Source organism: Lissotriton helveticus, chromosome 11, assembly GCF_964261635.1.
Source record: "Lissotriton helveticus chromosome 11, aLisHel1.1, whole genome shotgun sequence".
Classification (NCBI taxonomy): domain Eukaryota; kingdom Metazoa; phylum Chordata; class Amphibia; order Caudata; family Salamandridae; genus Lissotriton; species Lissotriton helveticus.
This window is the reverse complement of record NC_136072.1, coordinates 987,612,084-987,632,166: the sequence shown is the minus strand read 5'-3', so window position 1 is coordinate 987,632,166 and position 20,083 is coordinate 987,612,084. Positions and strand designations below refer to the sequence as shown.

Sequence of the window (20,083 nt, the reverse complement as noted above, 5' to 3'; positions counted from 1 at the left end):
AGAGTTTTATTCAACGTTTGCACTTGCCCTGACCCCTAGATTGGAGGCGCTATATGTGGAGTCGTTGCGTTTGAGTTCCTTGCTGACTTCATCAAGGGATGCGCATGTGATCCCTCTTCCGAAAACGAAGTTATCTGCCGTACATTATTATGAGTTTTGCCACCTTTCTATGTTAAATGAAGATTTTAAGATTCTCAGTAAAATTCTAGCCATGAGTTTGCTTCCAGTAATGCCTGGCCTCATACATGAACACCAAAATGGATTTATTTAAAATAGGTCCACCTCAGGGAACCTCTGCGACTGCATCATATTCTTAACCAGCAGGAAATTGGCCTCTACTCAGATGCTTTAGTGATGTCAGTTGACCTGGAGAAGGCCTTTGATTCTATAAGATGGGAATTTCCTATATGCGGTCATGAAGGGATAGGAGATGGATCAGATGGGTGCCCATTATCACCCCTTTTGTTTGCTTTGGTAATTGAGACCGTAGCAGAGCTTTTCCAAAGGAGGGGCATGGAGTGATCCTGGACGGTGAAGAACATTTATATCATTATATGCGGATGACTTATTATACTTAGTTGAAGGCCACCTAGGGATTACCCATGCAATGGCATTATTAAATCAGTTTTCAGTGATGGCTGGCCTTCGAATAATTAAGTCTTATCTTTTCCCCATGAAGCAGGGGATGCCACAGCCAGCTGAACTGCCAAATTGGACTTACTTGGTCACCCAGTCCTTCAGATATTTGGGCATCTAGATGTTTCACGCCTTGGATTATCTCCAGGAAGGTAATTTGGGACCGGTGGCACGATCAATTAAGACTAGTATACAATTCATGCACTCTCTCGGGTTACCAGTAATGGCACGCATCACATTGTCCCAAATGGTTATGCTCCCCAAGCTCATATTTCTTCATGAATCTCCAGTTTGTGATACTACACAATTGGTTCAAACACTTGGATACCCTACTTTGCAACCTAATTTGGGATGGGGATCATAATAGTGTTTCTCTGGCGGTACTCTGGAGAGCCCTGGGATATGGTGACTTGGCTGCTCTGATTTTGGGTTATACTATCTGGCCACCCAGCTTCAGAGGTTGGCACAGTGGTTAGATGGTAGGGGCCTTGAAAAGCTTGTTCCTATTGGGTTGGTTGATAATCAGGAGCTTTTGCTGGCGAAACTCTTCAATTCAAAAGTAGTAATTCCCACACCAGGAGTCCTGTTGAGAGTGGCACTGCAAGGTGAACATCTAGGACCCCTCTTTATGATCCAAATCTACCACTTATAGGCTTGCAGTATGGGGATTGTCTCTTTCCATTTACAATACAACAATTATCAGAGTGGATGGCAGCTAGCATCATTACGGTGAACAAATGTTTCGAACTAGGAGAGCTTATCCATTGTGATGAGTTATTACAATATGACCTAACCCCTGGCCAGTTTTGAACCATCAAGGGCTGGTGCACAGACTTGGGGAATTATGGCCTGGGAGCAGACAAGAGCCAGAAACTCAAATTGTCCTTCAGCATTTAGTGGCACTGTGTGCTGCACGTCATCTTGTGAAGTGGCTTTACAAAGCACAACGCGCAATGATCATGACACAATTGGTTGAAACTCGAGAGATGGGAAATATTGCTGGGTAGAGAGTTGACAGACACAGAATGGGGTAAAACTATGGGGAGTTCAAAGCATATCTCCAAGAATACCAAATATAAATAGCCCAATTAAACTATACACACATGACTTATCTGACCTCACACAGACAGCTGGTTATGTATGGAGGTAGTGTGCAGACTTGTCCTAGATATGGAAAGGCAGTAGCTGTGTTTGCACATACGACGTGGATCTGTCCAAAACTGGAGGATTTCTGGAATGCTGTAGTGGACACACTTAATGGGGTAATATTGTGCTTGCTTCCCTGCACAGCAGAGGTTTGCTTCCGAGGTCTGTTTCCTCGACTCTAGGCACCAAAGGTAGGTACAAGGTTTGTCGACCTGGCCTGGATATTGGCAAAGGAGACACATTGCAATGAAGTCAAAACTGGGACAGGTCTGACAGTGGCAGCCTGGAAAAGTGATGTTGGCGTATGGGCCAGTGCTGAAGATAGAGCCATGATTAGAGAGGACACACAAGTGGTGCGTTGTCGCCCATTGGCTGGACTCTGGGCCAAGGTGCTAGGAGCCTGGGATAGCAGAAATGATGGCGCCAGCACAGACAATACAGATAGGGCACAGAGAAATGAGAACACTGCGGACTCCCCCTGAGGTGATATATTTATCTAATAAGATGCTATTGGAGTGAGAGGAATACACACTATGGTCTCCTTCCTCACTGCCCCTGCAGCACACTACAGTGAATTTATTGGCGATCACTGGAGCCACTCTAATTAGAGTGGTTCCTAATTCCACTCCTTAAAACTTAGACCCTCTGGACAACATTGTTTCTTGGTTTTAGTTCTCTCTATGCAGTCTATTTTTGCAATATGTCCATCGTTTTAGGAAGTGGCTTAAGGTTGCATCTACAAATCCCACTTGGCAACATTTGCGTAGAGCAGTAGACAATCATACTATATGATATAGCTATATAAAAAAGTATTGGATTATGTCAGAATTTAGTATCGTGTACAACTTGACACCCACTGAGAATGGGATAAATGTATATATGAGAGAATATGGCTTTTTGAATATGTGCAGAAATTATCTACAAGGATTTGTACTGTATTTTCAGTGGAAATGGAAAAGAATTGAAGATGTACTCTGATGTGGTCCGATTGCTATGGTTTGAATTGACTTGGGCTCCGATTTACAGGTCTATAATCTAATGTAAAAGCCAATAAAGACATATTAAAAAAATATATATTGGTCTTCAAAGAAGATAAAAGGGGAGGATATGTTGCAATAAGTGGAGATAATGGTTTGATGGGTTTACCAGAGATCCAGCCCGAGCACACAGGGCCATTCTGTGCAATTTCCAAAAGTGTATTTCACATTTATTAACAGCAGCTTACTGGAAAACATGAGCCAATTTATTACGGAAGCAGACAAATCTTTTTTTTTTTTAAACATATTTTATTGATTTTTCCTTTAAACTTTATATGTCTCACCATCACATTACATATTGGTAGCATCTGTAGTCACTTCTTTATAACAATTGTATACATGTGCGACATTACATGTGCGACATAGTCTTACTATAAGGTAATTACACAGAATCAGTCTACATAATAATTGTAGCAAGATACAATTCTTTTGGGACAGCCATCCCAGTTGATGGTGTTTCGTTAACACGTTAATACAAAAACAAACAGTCCCTAACTCCCCCCTCCCAGCACACCCCAGTCTCACACGTACGGCTAAATCGGTCTCCTTTTGCATCTTTCAGTCTATATTCATTCCAAATCTACATGCACATACAACATATCTCCCAGTCTTCTGCGTAGTTAACTAGACTCAGTTACCCTTCTGCACAGGCAGTTGCGTAGTCTATTGGGGATCTCAATCTACATTTGTTGATTTCATGGCTTCCAGTATCCAATGCCACTCCATTGCGATTGGCGTTTTTCGCAGGCCCCTTATTTCTTCTCTGCGCAATGCCGACTCTAGGCAGTGCCCCATCTCAGTAATTCCGTGTACCAGGTTGGTACATCTGGGGGCTTCCGCGATTTCCATCTCATAGTAATATTACTTATAGCTAAGATGAGTGCTAGGTTTGTAAAGCGGTACTGTACTTTATGTTTGGACACTTGTTTGTGTAGTCCTAAAATGCATTCATCCATTGTGTTCTGCAGTTCCCAGTTTGCCGCTTCTCCTGTTATTTGTCTTACAGCGTCCTAGTAGCTCCACACCTTACACCTTTGGGTGGGTCCATAACATGTGGAGTAGGTGCACTCCCTCTAATTAGCATCTCGGGCAATAGTGCTGAGTTTGGGGAAACATTCTATCTAATTTATGGGGGGTGAGATAGGCCCAATGCAATACCAGTGTCTGTATATATTTGAATTTTGTGTTCCTCGATGTCTCTCGGGTGTTCCAGTATCTTTTCCCATTCTTTATCTGTTATGTCCCTGCCTACGTCTCCTTCCCATGCAGCCCAGAGTGTGTCTAGAGCTATTCTCGGATGCAAACTAATGCCTGTATTGAGCCATTTAATAAGGTGTCCACCTTTTCCCATATAGTATACCATCTTGACTAGGTCATTGGTGGAGGGTTCTTGCCTTTGCGGTGCCCGTGCGTTTTTATGCATCTCATCAGTGCAGCGTGTATTATGTACAAGTGTGCCGGGGAACAAGTTTCATTGACAAGGGTATCATGGTCTAGTAATACTCCGTCTCCGAACAGATCCGACACCATTGTAATCCCCGCTTCCAACCAGGGTTTTAGCATGCGTTTCGTGACTGTGCCTCCGGGTAATGGGATCCCCAATAGTGGAATGTTGCCTGTTCACGCCGGTAGTGCGTGCATGTACTGTAGCGCCGCCTTCCAGCATTGGAGCGCCGTGGCCAATAGCGGGGGAGATCTCTCGGGAGCCTGCTACCCGGTAATATAGTGCACCATTATCAATGTACATTTCTGTGAACCCTATTTCCTGTAGGTTGCGACCCGATGTCCAGTATGACTGCTATTGTAATTGGCTTGCATAGTAATAGGCTCGCAAGTATGAGACACCCAAACCTCCAATTCGTGTGCCTATTTGCAGCTTTTTCAGTCTTATCCGCCTTCTACCCTTCCCCCAAATAAGTTCAGTAAGCATCGTATTTAGTAGTTTAATTGTACTGCAGGCCACGTTCAAAGGCAAGTTAGTGAAATAGTACAAGAGCCTCGGCAGCACCACCATTTTTGCAAGGGCCACCCTCCCCATAACAGATAATGGCAATGCCGTCCAGAATACTATACTGGAACGCAGAGCCCGTATTGTTTTGTGTAGATTATCATCTAGCATATCTTCATGCGTCTTGTAAATTTGTATGCCTAGGTACTTAAAAGTAGTCAGGGCAACCACTAGTTGGGCGTTGCCAAAGTCTGTTCTTTCTGTGTCTGCTTGTTCTGTGAAGAAGAAAGCATGCGACTTCCCCACATTGATAGCCAAGCCAGATACAAGTTTGAAGCGACGGAACATGTCATATATTGAGGCTAGTGGCATATTGATGTTCCGCAAACATAAAATGATGTAGTCTGCTTATGCCGAAAACTGGTGTAATGTATTTCCCAACTGTATGCCCCAATCTAAAAATTCCTTCCTCAGTGATATGGCGAATGGTTGCAGCGCCAGTATGAAAATAAGAGCCGATAGGGGGCAGCCCTTTCTTGTCCTTTTTTATATGGAGTATTCCTCTGAGATGTGGCTACCCATGCAGGCCCATGCCGTAAGGGCCTTATATAGCAGACGTAACCAAGCAATGTACCCCTCTGGGATCCCAAATCCCGCCAGGGCCTGAAACATATAGTCCCAATTAATGGAATCAAAGGCTTGTCTTAAATCCATGGAAAGACAGTCCGCATGTGGATACCGGCTTGGGGCCTTCGTCATTAGATGGTGTAACTTTCTAATATTTAACGATGTACTTTGGGATGGCAAGAACCCGGTTTGGTCAATGTGAATTAATCTGGACAGGGATGGTAATAGTCTATTTGCCAGCACCATGCTCAGGATTTTGTATTCTGTGCTTAGCAGGGACAACGATCGGTAGTTGGCTAGATCTGTGGGGTCTCGTCCAGTCTTCGGAAGGGATATTACTAATGCTTTGGCAATTGTATTTGGTAAAGTACCCTTCTCCCATGCTGTGTTATACAACACCTCCAATTGAGACACTAGGGATTCTGCATATGTACTATAGAATTCTATAGGGAGCCCGTCTATGCCAGGGGTTTTGTTCGGTGGGAGTCCCTTCAGGGGTACTCTAATCTCGGATTGGGTAATGGGCCCTGCTAGATCTTTCTGAGCTGCGGCAGTGAGTCTTGGGTACGTCAGTTGAGAGAGGAAGGCGTCTGAGATTCCATGGTACTGTCTGTTGCACTGTATAATATGGTGTAGTAGTGTCTAAAGGCCTTGTTGATATCTGCCTGTGTATGAACTATTGACCCCTCTACAGTTGCAATTTCATGTATAACCACCGCGGGGGGAGAGTCCCGGATTAGCTTTGCAAGTAGGGCCCCAGACCTATCTGCTTCAGCGTGCGTTACCCTCGTGCATGCTTGATAATCTATGACACGGAGAGACTCTAGAAGTTCTGCATGTTTTATTCTCGCCTCTTGTAGCGGGCTCTTCTGGTCATCGTCTGTCACAGCCTCTTGCTCCAATTTACCCATTTTATCTTCCATCTCTATCAAGGCCTTATGGAGTTTCTGTCGGGCGCCCACTGTCGCGCTTATCGCTTTACCCCGAATTACTGCCTTAAAAGCATCCCACTTTATGAGTCTGTTTGTCGCCGTGTTACTGTTCGCGCGCAAAATAATGCTCAATGGTCTCTGAGAGGTCACTCCGGAATACTGAGTCTTCCAGCAGCTGTGGCCATAACCACCATGTGGGAACCGGTGCGGGCACCCCCTCCCCATGCTATTGTTATCTCCAGTGGGTTATGATCAGAAAAGGTTTTGGGTAGGTACGTAGCATTAAGCGTTTGCATTGCTATCCTGGCTGAGCAGTACATCTGGTCTATTCTGGTATGCAGGTCATGCACTGCGGAATAATAGGAGTATTTCCTGTGCGCAGGGTGTCTCATTCTCCAGACATCGCATAACTCCCACCCTTGCACCCATCTATTCAAGGCCTCAGCTTGTTTGAATACACCCGCTCCATGTAGCGGCGGATGTGACATATATAGGGCCACGTCCATTATCGCATTACAGGCTCCCCCCAGTAACCATGGCTGTGACTCCTATCCCGCCAGTGACCCGCTCATTATGTCCCAGTATTTATCTTGCTCGAAATTCAGAGCATATACCGTGCCCAATATTACAGGTTGCCCATCTAATGTGCCCTTTACAAATATGTATCTCTCTTGTTTGTCCACCCTCTGCTCCAAGATTGTAAATGGTACGCCATGCCGTATCCAAATGGTGGTCCTCTTGCATAGTTGGAGTAAGAGGTGGAAAAAATGTGCCCCCTCCATTTCTTAAGTAGTTACGCCACCTCACTACTGACCATATGAGACTCCTGCAAATATACTATTTGTGCTCTACGACGCTGTAGCTGCGCATGTATCCTATGTCGCTTCTGTACCGTTCCCATGCCCCGTTATTATAGTGTATTTACCCTGCGCAGTCATTGCAACTAGCAGATAGTTTAAGGGAGATGCATGTGGCACCTATGACAATTGGTCCAATTTTTTTTACCCATACCGTGAGACTTTTCCTCTCCCGGAACATCCCAATACTCGGTCTGGTCTTCCAACTGTACCGGACCATACAACTTAACTGTAACCATAAAATCTCGGTGGTCATGCAAAACGCCTTTGCCATGTGGGGGACATCGCTAGCGCCAGTTATGTGGTGTAATCTTCTAACAACAGTTCAGTTGAGCTTCTACGGAACCTAGGCCTAATCATTAATAAACATTGTACATGTACCTTCATTATTATATACATTTCACATATACCCATTGCGTAGTTACATAACATATACTTGCGGGTACATTCAGCCATATAAGTCTTGAATGACTTGCGAGGTCGCAGACGGGAACAGCGCCACACTGCCCTCAGAGTCTGATTTGTGCGTTACTTCTTCTTCTGAGGAGGTCTTAGCGTCCACCCCGAAGCATGCGTAAACCTGGCTGCAGCTATAAGTGCCTTTGATTTGTTCTGCTGCATCTGTTGGGCGGTGAGGTATTGCCGTGCAGGAGACCGATGTGTTCGTCCATTACCTCTTCCAGCAGACCTTCCAGAGCTCGCTTTGCTCTTAGTAGTGAGTTGTGAGCTAGGCAGTGCAGTGCTTGTGAGTTCCATCACCTCTAGCCAATCTTCCACATCTCTAGGGCTTTCAATGAAATAGAACTTCTGATCGTGTATGATTTTTAGGCGCGCCGGAAAAAGCTGTGCATATTTCAGGTCTAAGTCTCGAAGCTTCTTCTTTATCGCTATGAAGGAGGAGCGCTGTCTTTGGACCAACATCGTGTAGTCTGGGTATAAGGAGATTTTTGTATTCTCAAAATTTATCGGAGAGGACTCACAGGCTTTTTGTAAAAGAGTGTCTCTGTCGCGGAAGTTCAGTAGTTTCACAATTAGAGGCCGAGGCGGAGCTCCTGGTTTCAGACAGCCAGTAGGTATCCTGTGTGCTCTCTCTAAGCAATATTGCGTGGAAAGTCCTTCACTGGTTACATGGTCTCGGAACCATTTCTCCATATACGTAGTCGCGTCGCTCCCTTCACTTTTCTCAGGTAGTCCAATGACGCATCTTCCACCCTGTCGAGCAGGGTAGCCACTTGATCTTGTAGTTGTGTGATCTTGGTGTCAGCTTGTGTCTGCGCGGGACCACCTCCCCCAACGTCGTAGCATTATCTTTCACTTTATCTGCTAGTTTAGCGTGGTCCTCTCTGAGTAAGTTAAGGCCCGTAGTTAGAGTACCAATTTGGAGTTCTATCGCCTTCCTTGATTCGCGTACTTCTTGCAGTACAAGATCTAGCTTATCTACAGGCGCAGGTGCTACTGCCTGTGAGGTACTCTCCATCCCTGGTTTATGATTCACAAGGGCCGCCATATCTTGTACAGAGTCCTGGTCGCCCTGGTCTTGTTGCTTCACTCCCTATCGTGTAATTCCCTCCAACAGCAGACAGCGCATGTGGAAGGGGCCCAAGTTACAGTGTGTCACTCTCTGGGATCACCAATGCGCCTTCTCAGCATCGGACACAGCTCCCGCACTATAGCGACACTGCTCTCTCTCTCTCGACTCATGCCACACAGAGTCACTCGTCTTACCGTCTTGTACTTCGACCTCCACTGCGTGGTATGTTGTATAGTGCAGTCACTCTTTGACGTCACGGGTCGGGAAGCCTCCGCTTATCCACAGTGGCCGTGCGGTAGCTGTAATCCCTGCGGCTATAGCTTCAGATCCCTTACCGCCGCGTCATGCATAGTCAACGCCCCCTCCAGTAGTCTTCATGGATGCGGTGGGGTCTGGCACCCTGGGGTCGGGGGGGGGGGGGGTGGATCGCGTGCCTCGCAGGCTCATCGTCCGTTTTACCACAGTTGTGCGCGTAGGGCTCCTGCCCCGGTCTACAGCCCCACTGGAGCTGCACCCGATAAAGCCTTGGTTCTTGAGCAATATGTGTGCACTCCATCTGTGCCACAGGGGGTATTCCGCTCACTGCACCCCTCCAGGCAATCCGGCCCTAGCCACAGTCACTTTCAGGCACTCCCTGCCGCCATTTGCTTCACATATTATAAGATAATAGAAAACATTTCAGACATAATAAATCCAGTAGCGTGGACTATGAACTTCCATGTAATGAGAGGACATCTGAAGAAATACATTCACACTTTACACAAGACACCAAAAATAGTCAAACTGCTTCAATAATCTTTATTAGGGAAGAAACAGCAGCTTAAATAAGCAATTTTTCTCCTTCTATACCACGTCAATCCCGTGGCATATCTTAGCCTTTATTTCTGGAGTTAGAAAACAAGCAGGTTAGAGGTCTCACTTTTCCCAGGTCCATGAACGAACATCTTACTCATGCCAGAAATTTTCTTTGAATTGTAGAACAAGCACCCGGATTTAATAATCAGTTAAACACACAGCATGTAAAAAAAACGCCTTGGACTGGATAGGCAATTCATGTATAGAACTGGAAAACCTGAGAACTCTGGCATGTGCAGGGATACGGTTACAGGTGAAGGCACATTTGGCTTTATGGATGTATAGAGATAAATGACAAACTACATCACAACTGACCGATGTTTAAGAATATTTTGATAAGTTTATAGTCAAAAAGATATGTCTCATAGGTTACCTGGCTTCCTGCCACATAAATAGAATGCTAATCTGTCAGTCAGCTCATGCTGTATTTCAACAAGGCGATACGCCAAATCATTGTGCCCTCCTTGTCTGAAATATAAAAATACAACAAAACAAAAATTGGTATGAATAGAAATGTGTACATATATCCAAAGTTTGAATCTAAATGTGCTGTACACTGGTTCTCAATGTATATCAAATGTTCTTACACATATAGGGCTTGAGATGTTTATATAGCCTTTTAGTGGCCTAGGACTGTTATTGTCCACATATGTATTTTCCCTGTCCTGGGTACTTCTAGTATTTTCAGGGGATCCCTCTTTTTGACTATACATATATCCATAGTGTACACTAGTTAGAATATACACCAACAACACTAAAATGTTATTCACCTGTTACATTAGTCATTGTAAATGTCACATATATAAAAGGAGATGAAAGTATTATTTCAGCTTTTGTAAAGCTTTTTTAAAAATACTATGCTAAAATAAAGGGGTTGTAGCTGCTGTGCAAAATAAAAGTTTAAAAACAGAAAAACACAATTGTGATTAGAGATCATGAACCCTACCATTCCATGGCGTAGGCGCTCCATCTTTTCCAATTATTTGGTAGCTACTCCGGTTACACGATTAATTGGGACAAATCCTTGATTTTTCCGCTTTCGGACCCTCCTTTGCGGGTCCCGACGTGGTGTCCTGCCTCAATAGTGACTGAGGGATTTAAATATCTGGGGTGTATGTTACCAGGGACATGGCGGATTTCTTCATGAAAAATCTTGAGCCTCATCTGGGAAGGTTAGCGTCTGACGCTACCCACTGGAGATCCTTGCCTCTCTCCCTGATGGGGCGTGCCACGCTTTTTAAAATCCTCCTTTATATTCTGCAAAACTCACCATACCCGGTCCCTGGAGGGGTGTTTAGGCGCATATCTCAGGCTTTGCGGACTCTGCTTTGGGATGGGGGAAACCCGAGAATAGTATTGCACAAGCTCACAAGGGGTGTGTACTACGGGGGGCTGGCCCTCCCGGACGTTCAGTTGTATTACTTGGCATCTCAGTTACAGGTGATCAATGACTGGACGTATGGGCTGGGGTCGGAACAGGCTTATAGGGTGGATAGGTATGTCATACTTGGGGGCAACTGTGATCCTCTTTTGTACTCACGAAAGCAACGTAGGGACCTGCCCTCGCACACGGGGTGGTGCTTCAGTGTTGGAGGGAGGCCAATAGATACTTGGGGTGGGACACCACAACGGATAGGACCCCGCTCTGGTTCGGAGATCAGCTAGCGGTGGTGCCAAGACTGACCGGCTTCAAGGGATGGTGACTGATTGGTATCGACTACCTGGGTGACGTTTGGAAGGGGAGCGCCCCTAGATCCTTTGACTATCTCAAGAAAGAGTACCAAATGCACGACTCCAAACACTATCATTATTTGCACCTCAAGCACGCCCTACGCACTCATATACGCTAAGACACTTCCATTCCGGAATATTCTCCTATGGAAGACAGACTCCTGCTCGACCCTATCTTAGAGAAGCCCACGTCCACTATCTATCGTAAGCTCATAAATAATATGCCCGATCCCCTAGTGCCCCTGCGAGCGAGGTGGGAGAAGGATATCGGAGGCCTGGGAGACGATGACTGGCAGGACGCCCTGCAGAGCCCCGGCTAAATCGCAATTCGGATTAGGTTCCGTCTTGTCCAACTAAAAATATGGCATAGGGTGTACTACCCGCAAACTCACCTGTTTTCTTGGGGTAGGAGCCTGTCTCTCTTGTGTGCAAGAGGTTGCCAGGAGGAGGGTACCTTTTTTCATATCCTGTGGGAGTGCCCGTATGTAGTGCCTTTTTGGACCAGAGTGGCACATACCATGGGGACAGTAGTAGGGTTGCTGGTCCCGGTGGAACCCAGGTGGCTCCTGTTAAAGATTAAAGGACCAACGGACTGGTCTAGGTATGACGAGATCTGGTTGGCCATGGCAGCCGGTGTGGCCAAAAGGAACATAGCCAGTTGTTGGGGGGAGCAGGCGCCCCCACAATGGGATCAGTGGCTGCAAGATCTGGATTGGTGTCAGAGGGCGGAGGAAACTATCGACAAGGCCAGGGGGTGTGTGAAGAAATGGAGGAGGGTCTGGGGTCCCTGGCAGAGGCAAAGATCCATGAGGGGTGGGGTTGGGCAGGAGGGTTAACTGTTACTGGTCTTTTATGCTTTCATGCTTGCCTTTGAATGTACAATGAATTATCATCATCTTGCATGCCAATTGAACACTGCACTGTATTGTACGAGCCACTGAGCAAAAGTTAATTAAAAAAAAAAAGATTACTAAAAAAAAGAAGACGATACCATGAAAGAGAACTTAAAAATACTCATGATTCGAGATCAATGTAGAGTAGAAGTTTCCCTTGGCAGGATTATTAGCTAATCAAGCCCAAATATTAATATTGGACAAATATGACAAAAACATGTACATAAAAAACTTATATCAAATTCTTTTGTTAAAAACACGAAAAATTCACACAATAAAAACAATTGTACTTGATCAAAATTTGTACTAACTAAAACATGTTTTACAGTTCTAAGTAACAAGAGGTTTATCAACATGAGATACTAATTTTAAAACACAACAGACAGTGTCATATAATTCATCAATTAAAAAACACAACACAAGTGAGAGACAAACAAAAAGACAATGTGATTTGTCATTGGGACTTAGCACATCGAGTATCTCAATTTCAAGCAATCAATCCTGGGCACATTTAATTCTTGCGATATACAGGATAGGCACGATTACTCAATTATGCAACTTGTGTGGCGTCGACGCGTTTCGATGGCTTTTATTTCAATTTTGTGCCATCTTTTTCAAGAGCCTTTTCCCGAAGGAACAGATGAAGCACTGAGAAACGTTGGTCGGGTGTGGAGTAGCTGAGGCGGTAACACGCAAACGGTGATAAAACATCGTTCCACGGCTTTAAGCATCCACCCCTTTAAAACGCTTCAACTTGTGAATAAAGATAAAATCGAGCACAGAGAGCAACGTTATTTCAGAAAGGCTGGCATGGTTGAAAAAGCCATAGGACACCGACATTTCGAAAGAGGCAACACTTTAAACAGATATTGTTCCTGCATGTTCGTGCAAGACCCCATCAAAGTGGCACAAGAGGAAGCAATATAAAAGATCACATCAGAGACTCAGAACAGCCTTAAATTTTATGATGCGGATGTTCAATATCCAGAAGAACTCCACATATAACATGAGATAAAGGATTTCTTAAACCTCAAGGCAACCACCCAGTGCCGCTGACCAAGAGAGACCAAAAAAACAGCCTTGAAAAAGATGGCACAAAATTGAAATAAAAGCCATCGAAACGCGTCGACGCCACACAAGTTGCATAATTGAGTAATCGTGCCTATCCTGTATATCGCAAGAATTAAATGTGCCCAGGATTGGTTGCTTGAAATTGAGATACTCGATGTGCTAAGTCCCAATGACAAATCACATTGTCTTTTTGTTTGTCTCTCCCTTGTGTTGTGTTTTTTAATTGATGAATTATATGGCACTGTCTGTTGTGTTTTAAAATTAGTATCTCATGTTGATAAACCTCGTGTGACTTAGAACTGTAAAAAAAAATTTAGTTAGTACAAATTTTGATCAAGTACAATTGTTTTTATTGTGTGAATGTTTCATGTTTTTAACAAAATAATAAATTTGATATAAGTTTTTTATATACATATGTTTTTGTTATATTTGTCCAATGTAAGTGTCCAATATTAATATTTGGGCTTGATTAGCTAATAATCCTGCCAAGGGAAACTTCTACTCTACTGTTGATAAGTACCCTATTCCCCTGGTTGAGGGGGTCTCTCTCTTTTTTAATTCAACATTCGAGATCAATGTATGCAGGTCTGAAATTTTCAATTGGACTCCTCCAACAAGCAGGCGAAAGCCAATAAGGGTCTTTAAGTGAACAGCTGGAAAGGGGATGAGGGATACACTATTCAGAAATTACCTTCTTTAATAAAGTTACTATATGCCAGCTTTTCTAATCTGTTTGGTGGTTTGGAGAGGTCCTGGGCAATCTGGGACACCTATTCATAAGATATCTGGAAAAGGCAAAGGGTGTCAAAAGGTATATGCTCCAACACAACCTGCATAGATTTCTAAAACGAAGATAGACAAATTCTAGAAAGATCTCACAATTTATATACCAAAAAATAAACAAAAAAACTACCCTAACTAAAGCCAAGTCCTGCTAGTCTAAAAATGAACTAATTAATTACTGTTTTTATGATGGTTACAAAAGTTCTCGTAGTTACCGAAGATACACGTACCCTAAGGAGCAAGATTGGACATGGACTATTTTCAGCCATGTCGAGCTATCAGCACTGAGATGCTCCTGGGGGTGGAAGTGACATGCATAGTCTCTACGAAGCCGGCACAGAGGGGACTGCTCTCAAATGGATCACATCTTACCTTCAAAACACGACTAATATCTTGTATACTCCACATTTCTCTTCCAAACCTTACTTCACAAAAGGAGGGACCCATCCAGGCTCACCCATGCTTTTCAACATCTACATAAAGTAATTACCGGCAATGATCAATGCATTTCAGCTCACATGGTATAAGAATGCAGATAATACACAAATATTCCTTAAACTGGAAAGTCCCAAAGACAGGGGAAATTCCAAAATCAACTGCAGCATGCAGCCCGATGGCTGGCCGAAGAAGACAAATGGGAAAAACGATTACTGGCAGGAAGGACAGATACCGCAACACTTCAGAACGCGCTGATGAAGGGATAGGGCACGGAGGGAACTCTCCCATACGTAGTAAGACACACGGCAGGCATTTGGTAGCGAGTTGCTGAAAGGTTGGCAGGGCGGGCATCATTCCATAGAGTTGCCGATCTGGATCCTGACCCCCTTCAGAGAGATGGGAACCCACATGTCTTTACAGACGTGGAGAGATGGCGGCTGTGAGGTCCTTGCCGACCTATTCCCCAACGAAACATTCATATCCTATGAACAGGCCAGGGAGTGTTTTAGTCTAGGGCAGGGGCCATACCTACACTACAGAGGAATAAAGGAGGTAGTTAAAATCACCTGGCCACAATATCCAGACATTCCTCAACCGAGACATGCCTTAGCTATCCTACTCGCATGCGGCGCTGGTAGTAGAATGGTCTCCCTCCTATATAAAACCATGAAGCAAGACTCCACGCCCCCAACGCCGCCTTCCAGGGCAGCCTGGGAAAGAGACCTCAGTACGCAGATAGAGAGAGGCAGTGGGAGTCTATTGGCGCTCTCACACGCACTGTCTCCTGCAATGCCAGATTGAAACGAACACATTATAATTTTTTACACCGCACGTACCGGACGCCGGCAAAGTTAAAACGCATCTCCCACGACAGAGATAGCAGATGTCCGAGGTGCGCCACGGAAAATGCAGACTTTATACACCTGGCAAGGGACTGTTTGGTGGCGAGTCAGTTCTGGACGGGGGTGGTTCATCGAGTAAGGGAGGTTTCAGGCCTTCTGCTTAGGAAAGAACCATAGCAATGCCTACTAGCCCACGTACGGAAGCCCAAAAAACGCTAATTACCCTACAAATTACTGCAATTAATGCTAGTACTTGCCAGACGTAGAGAGGCCATTACATGGATGGGGCAGAGGCGCCCGGACGTGTCAGTCTGGCTGCATAACTTTTCCAATGACTTTGTAGCAGGTAACAATGGTAAACCACTCTCGGGGAGATATGAATAAATACACTCTTCAACTGAATATTTTTTTTTTATTAACTGTATACTATCGATTTTAAGATAAACAACAAGCCATACAGTGTCTCGTACCAGCATTAGACCGGATATACACTAACAGCACATATGATCGAACAAGAAAAAAAAAACATACACATGTGGATTCAAGACAATGATATATGAACTAAGACTTCGACCAATATATCATATAAGGAAACATCAGTGCCCACTTGGTCGCCGAAAAAACAGCAAACACAATGACACAGCTCTCTGTTCAACCCTCTATCCCAGACCCATCCTCAATGGAATGATCATCATCATTGTGAAACATACCCAGCAGTTGGGCCCATAGCATTATAGCCTCAGATGCCCCCTCATTATTGTGAGAAAGCCACCCATTGAAATTACACACATCACAACAAGTATCCTACACCCTATCAAAGTAAAAAAAAAAAACTGCCATGCTTTTTGAAAGTATGCAGAATACTTGACCGTATATGGTAGGCACACTTGCTATTTTGTTAGATCGACTATCACTAACTCTTTGTGGGATGCTTCATCATCGTCATCATTAACTAACAAAATAGCAGGTGGTGAACATGTAGGGTCAACTAATCTGCATACTAAAAAAAAAAAAACTAAAAAAAAAAAACCTGCCCAGATTTTTGGCTTTTATAGTGCGTACGACACTGAAGGGGTAGACATGTAGTCGCTGACCGCAATGGTGGTAGAGGAGGTCTGATTCAGCATGGACAGAAAAAAAATCTAGGAGTCACCATCCTTCTGTTCAGGCGCTGCAGGGCAGGCCATTAGGTAGCATAGATATTTGTAAGGTATAGGAGTGGATTGGGGAGGATGCTTTTTGTAAGACACCTCAGGCATGTGATGCAAGATTGCACATGTTGCACAGTAAGCTCTCTCCAATAGCAGCAAGAGGTGTCATGCCATTGCATCCCCTTCTTTCAATCGGATCAAAATAATAGTGGTGCTCTAGCAGAAGACAGCTATAATGTTTCTGGTCAAACCATAACTCCATGGCATGTTTTGATTCTGCCGTTAACGACCATTGCGGTTTCCAGCCCCTGAAATCTGTCAAACAAGTTTTTTTTAAAGTTATTTAGTTTCAGGTTTTGTCACATAATAGAGACCGATAATAAAAGTGACAGTCGCAATCAAATACAACTTACACGTAATGTGCAGTGATGTCGGAGTGTTGAACTTCAGGTTGTTTTGCCCTTGCACCCATTCTGAATTCCACGGTTACCTTTACAGGGCCGTTTCAGCAGATCTCCACAATGGGGGTTCACGAGTCCGGGTCACTCTTACTCAGTCAGTACTTCCCTCTAGTGGGACCACCTACCCACTCATCTCTGCGTTACGATCTTGGGTGTTGGACCCAGTGCCCTTTTAGTGCCATTTATGCGGGGTCCTTCTTCTGCTGTAGATGCCTCTTCTAACCCCATTAGGAGGGGCGGGACAAAATGTGGCTCTCCAGTGCCTCAGCAGCTGGCAACTCACCCTCCTCGTCTGCCACGTTGTGTAGCATACATTTCCACTCTCAAAAATCATGCTCCAGTCGCGCATCCATGCAAACGTCTTTCATACATCTCAATTCCACCCTAGACCATGTCTGAATCATAGGCCCATTATTAGACAGCCGATAGAGCTACCATACGCTCAGCTAACAGAAGCCCCAGCTGCGCAAATATATAGCGCGCTCTACCTTCCTTAGGGCATGAAATTAGGACCAGCACACAGTGCTTAGATGTTGGTTCAATGAGAATACTGGTGGAGCGCTTTAAGTGACCAATCATATAATAGCAATACTGAGAGAGTTCCCCGCAATTCCATATCATGCGAGTGAACCCTGCTTAATGCTCCACCACCCAGCATCTTGGGCCCTCGCCCGTACGGGTGTAGTTTAATTTCTCAAATCTGGTGGGGCTAAGTACGTGTTGTGCAGGAGATAAAAATGGGTTAACTTGAATTGCACACTATTGGACACTTCCTTCACTGGGCACAAGTTTTATTCCATTCAGTATCTATGGGCTACGGTATGATGGTCTCCCGGCCAGCTTGTGCATGGTAGTCAGCCGGTGGTCGCTCCTCCTTCAGGGTCCGGTGGATATGAGACACCACTCTCCCAGAAGACCCAAGTTTCAACATCAATACAGCGTGCATGTCTCCAGAGGCACAGCCAGAAAGCGGGCCCACAATTCCCTCACCATCCAAGTCAGGGCTGCAAATTGTAGGAATTGTTCCAGGCCTACCACAAACAACACCTGTTCCTACTGAAAGGTGACAAGTTATCGTCCTGGTATAGGACCCCAAGCAACTCACACCTCTCTTCTCTCCACGTTACCAATGAGAGCTTCCAGCTGAGGCCTGCGACTTGTGGTAACCACGCTTTCTGGAGCTTTCTTGAAAAGCACAGTATCCCGGAACACCCTCCTTACAGGCTGCCCCATGTCTGAGTGACCTATTGGATCACAAATGGGTAAGATGTATTATGGAGCGAGCCCGCCATCAGTATGGATAGCAGGTGTTCCACCTCTGGGACTCCCGCCAAATGAAGCTTCCCCCAGTTATCCTCCCCTGTGCACCATCTGGCTCCGTGTTGCAACTATGCTGCAGATAATACAGCTTGAGGTCCGGGAGTCCCTGATCCCCTAGTTTGAGAACTTCCCGGCATACCCTGCAGCACTTACCCACTCACACTAGTGCCACCAGGAGGCTCTCAAGTTCTTTGAATGCTCCTCGAGGAATCAGGCACTTCGAGTTCTGCAAGACCTACAGGCATTTTGGGAGCAACACCATCTTTGCCAGGGAGATTCTACCTACAACCGACAGTGGCAGAGTCTGCCAAAACATCAGAGAGACACACAGCCCTGCTATCACCCTTCCATGTTCAAGGAGTATTGTTTCTCCATAGTATGCGCTACCTGAATCCCCAGATATCTAAATGAATCCAACTCCCATCATAGGCCTACCTGTGGCAAGGCCTTAAGAAGACGGACCTCCAGGCCCAACAGGGGCAAAATCAGTGATTTATCCAGAATGCCAGGTAATTCACCAAGTCGCTGCAGCTCCCATAGAGTGGCACTGAAAGCTACAGCTGTTGTAGGTAGACGAGGACATTGTCGCATACAGAGTGACAAGGTGAACCATTGCTCCTACTCATATAGCCCAGCTCAGCTCATAAGTGGATTGTCAGGGGTTCCACCACCAGTGTCAAACAAACTAAAACAGTTATGGGCCAACTTGGTGCATGTGCACTGTCATCAATAAGTGGTTTGTCATCATCATTTTTATTCAGCTATGAACAGCCAAAAAAATACATACAAGATATAATTACAAACAGTACAAAACACTCATCAAATCAAAGAAGAACACAATTCATATACAGGAAATAAAATTCAGGCCCAAATATTGAAACCCACATAAAAAAAGAAAATACCTAGAAACTAATATAGGCAAACTGAAGTCCCATACCTCCTCCTTGAAGACATAGAACATCTGATAAAATTAACTACTGTACGGCATGTATATAAAGAACCCGATTATCCAGTCATTGTGAATAATACAGCACATACACTTAACTAAGGAATGCACGCATTTTGTATTCACATTAATAAATATAAAACCGCTAAACAAAAATTAAACAAATCAAGAAAATGCATCAAATGATATGAAAGCTCAATGTGCTATCAAAATGTGGCCTTTTTTTAAAGTGATTTTTGAGTATTCGCTTTGAAAGTCTCCGATCACGATTTACATGTTTAGTAATCTTTTTATACCTTTGGACCACTTTACCAATTTGAACCAAATCTGACAAGCTGAAAGGTTGCATCCTACATGCTGTGGCTCTTTGTTTGCTGCAAATTGGTCAAGAGTAGCAAAGCTATTAGGACAAAAAAAGAGACTGCCTATGTAGCGGCATGTTAAACTGTAATAGTTATAAGGGACTCAGCTTAGATTTAAATCTGAATGGACGTAACTAGAGGAAATGGAGTTCGATGGATTACCAAAGGGTAGAACAGAGCATTGGATATAAACCCTGAAATTCATATAGTTAAGATAGATCTAGTGAGATAGAAGAAGATCTGGTGTTTAAACAAAAAATGTAATTTATTTTCCTGCATTATTTATGCCAATTTACATGAACCAGACTGCTCTCCTTTGGTAACAGGGTATAGAAAGACCAGGTATGTATTTGAAAAGAAATACATTTAAATCATTGGTGGCGACATCAACCACCTCTCAAAGAACATGGTAGTATTGTGCGCAAGACAAAATACCTAAAGTACAAGAACGTATACAAAAACGTAATGTTCAGTTGCATCAGGTTATTCTTCTCACAAGTAGGTAAGAATAGTGGA

The 20,083-nt window shown here is 44.4% G+C and overlaps 1 protein-coding gene across 4 annotated transcripts in view; it reads right to left on the bottom strand.

The window, feature by feature from the left end:
• GIT2 (GIT ArfGAP 2) overlaps positions 1 to 20,083 on the bottom strand; it is a 692,535-nt gene that overhangs the window by 572,740 nt on the left and 99,712 nt on the right. For all 4 annotated transcript variants that reach the window (XM_078667341.1, XM_078667342.1, XM_078667343.1 and 1 more), the window contains exon 7: positions 9,943 to 10,037. In XM_078667341.1, coding sequence (XP_078523467.1) covers positions 9,943 to 10,037 — 95 coding nt within the window. The remainder of the gene's footprint in view (positions 1 to 9,942; positions 10,038 to 20,083) is intronic.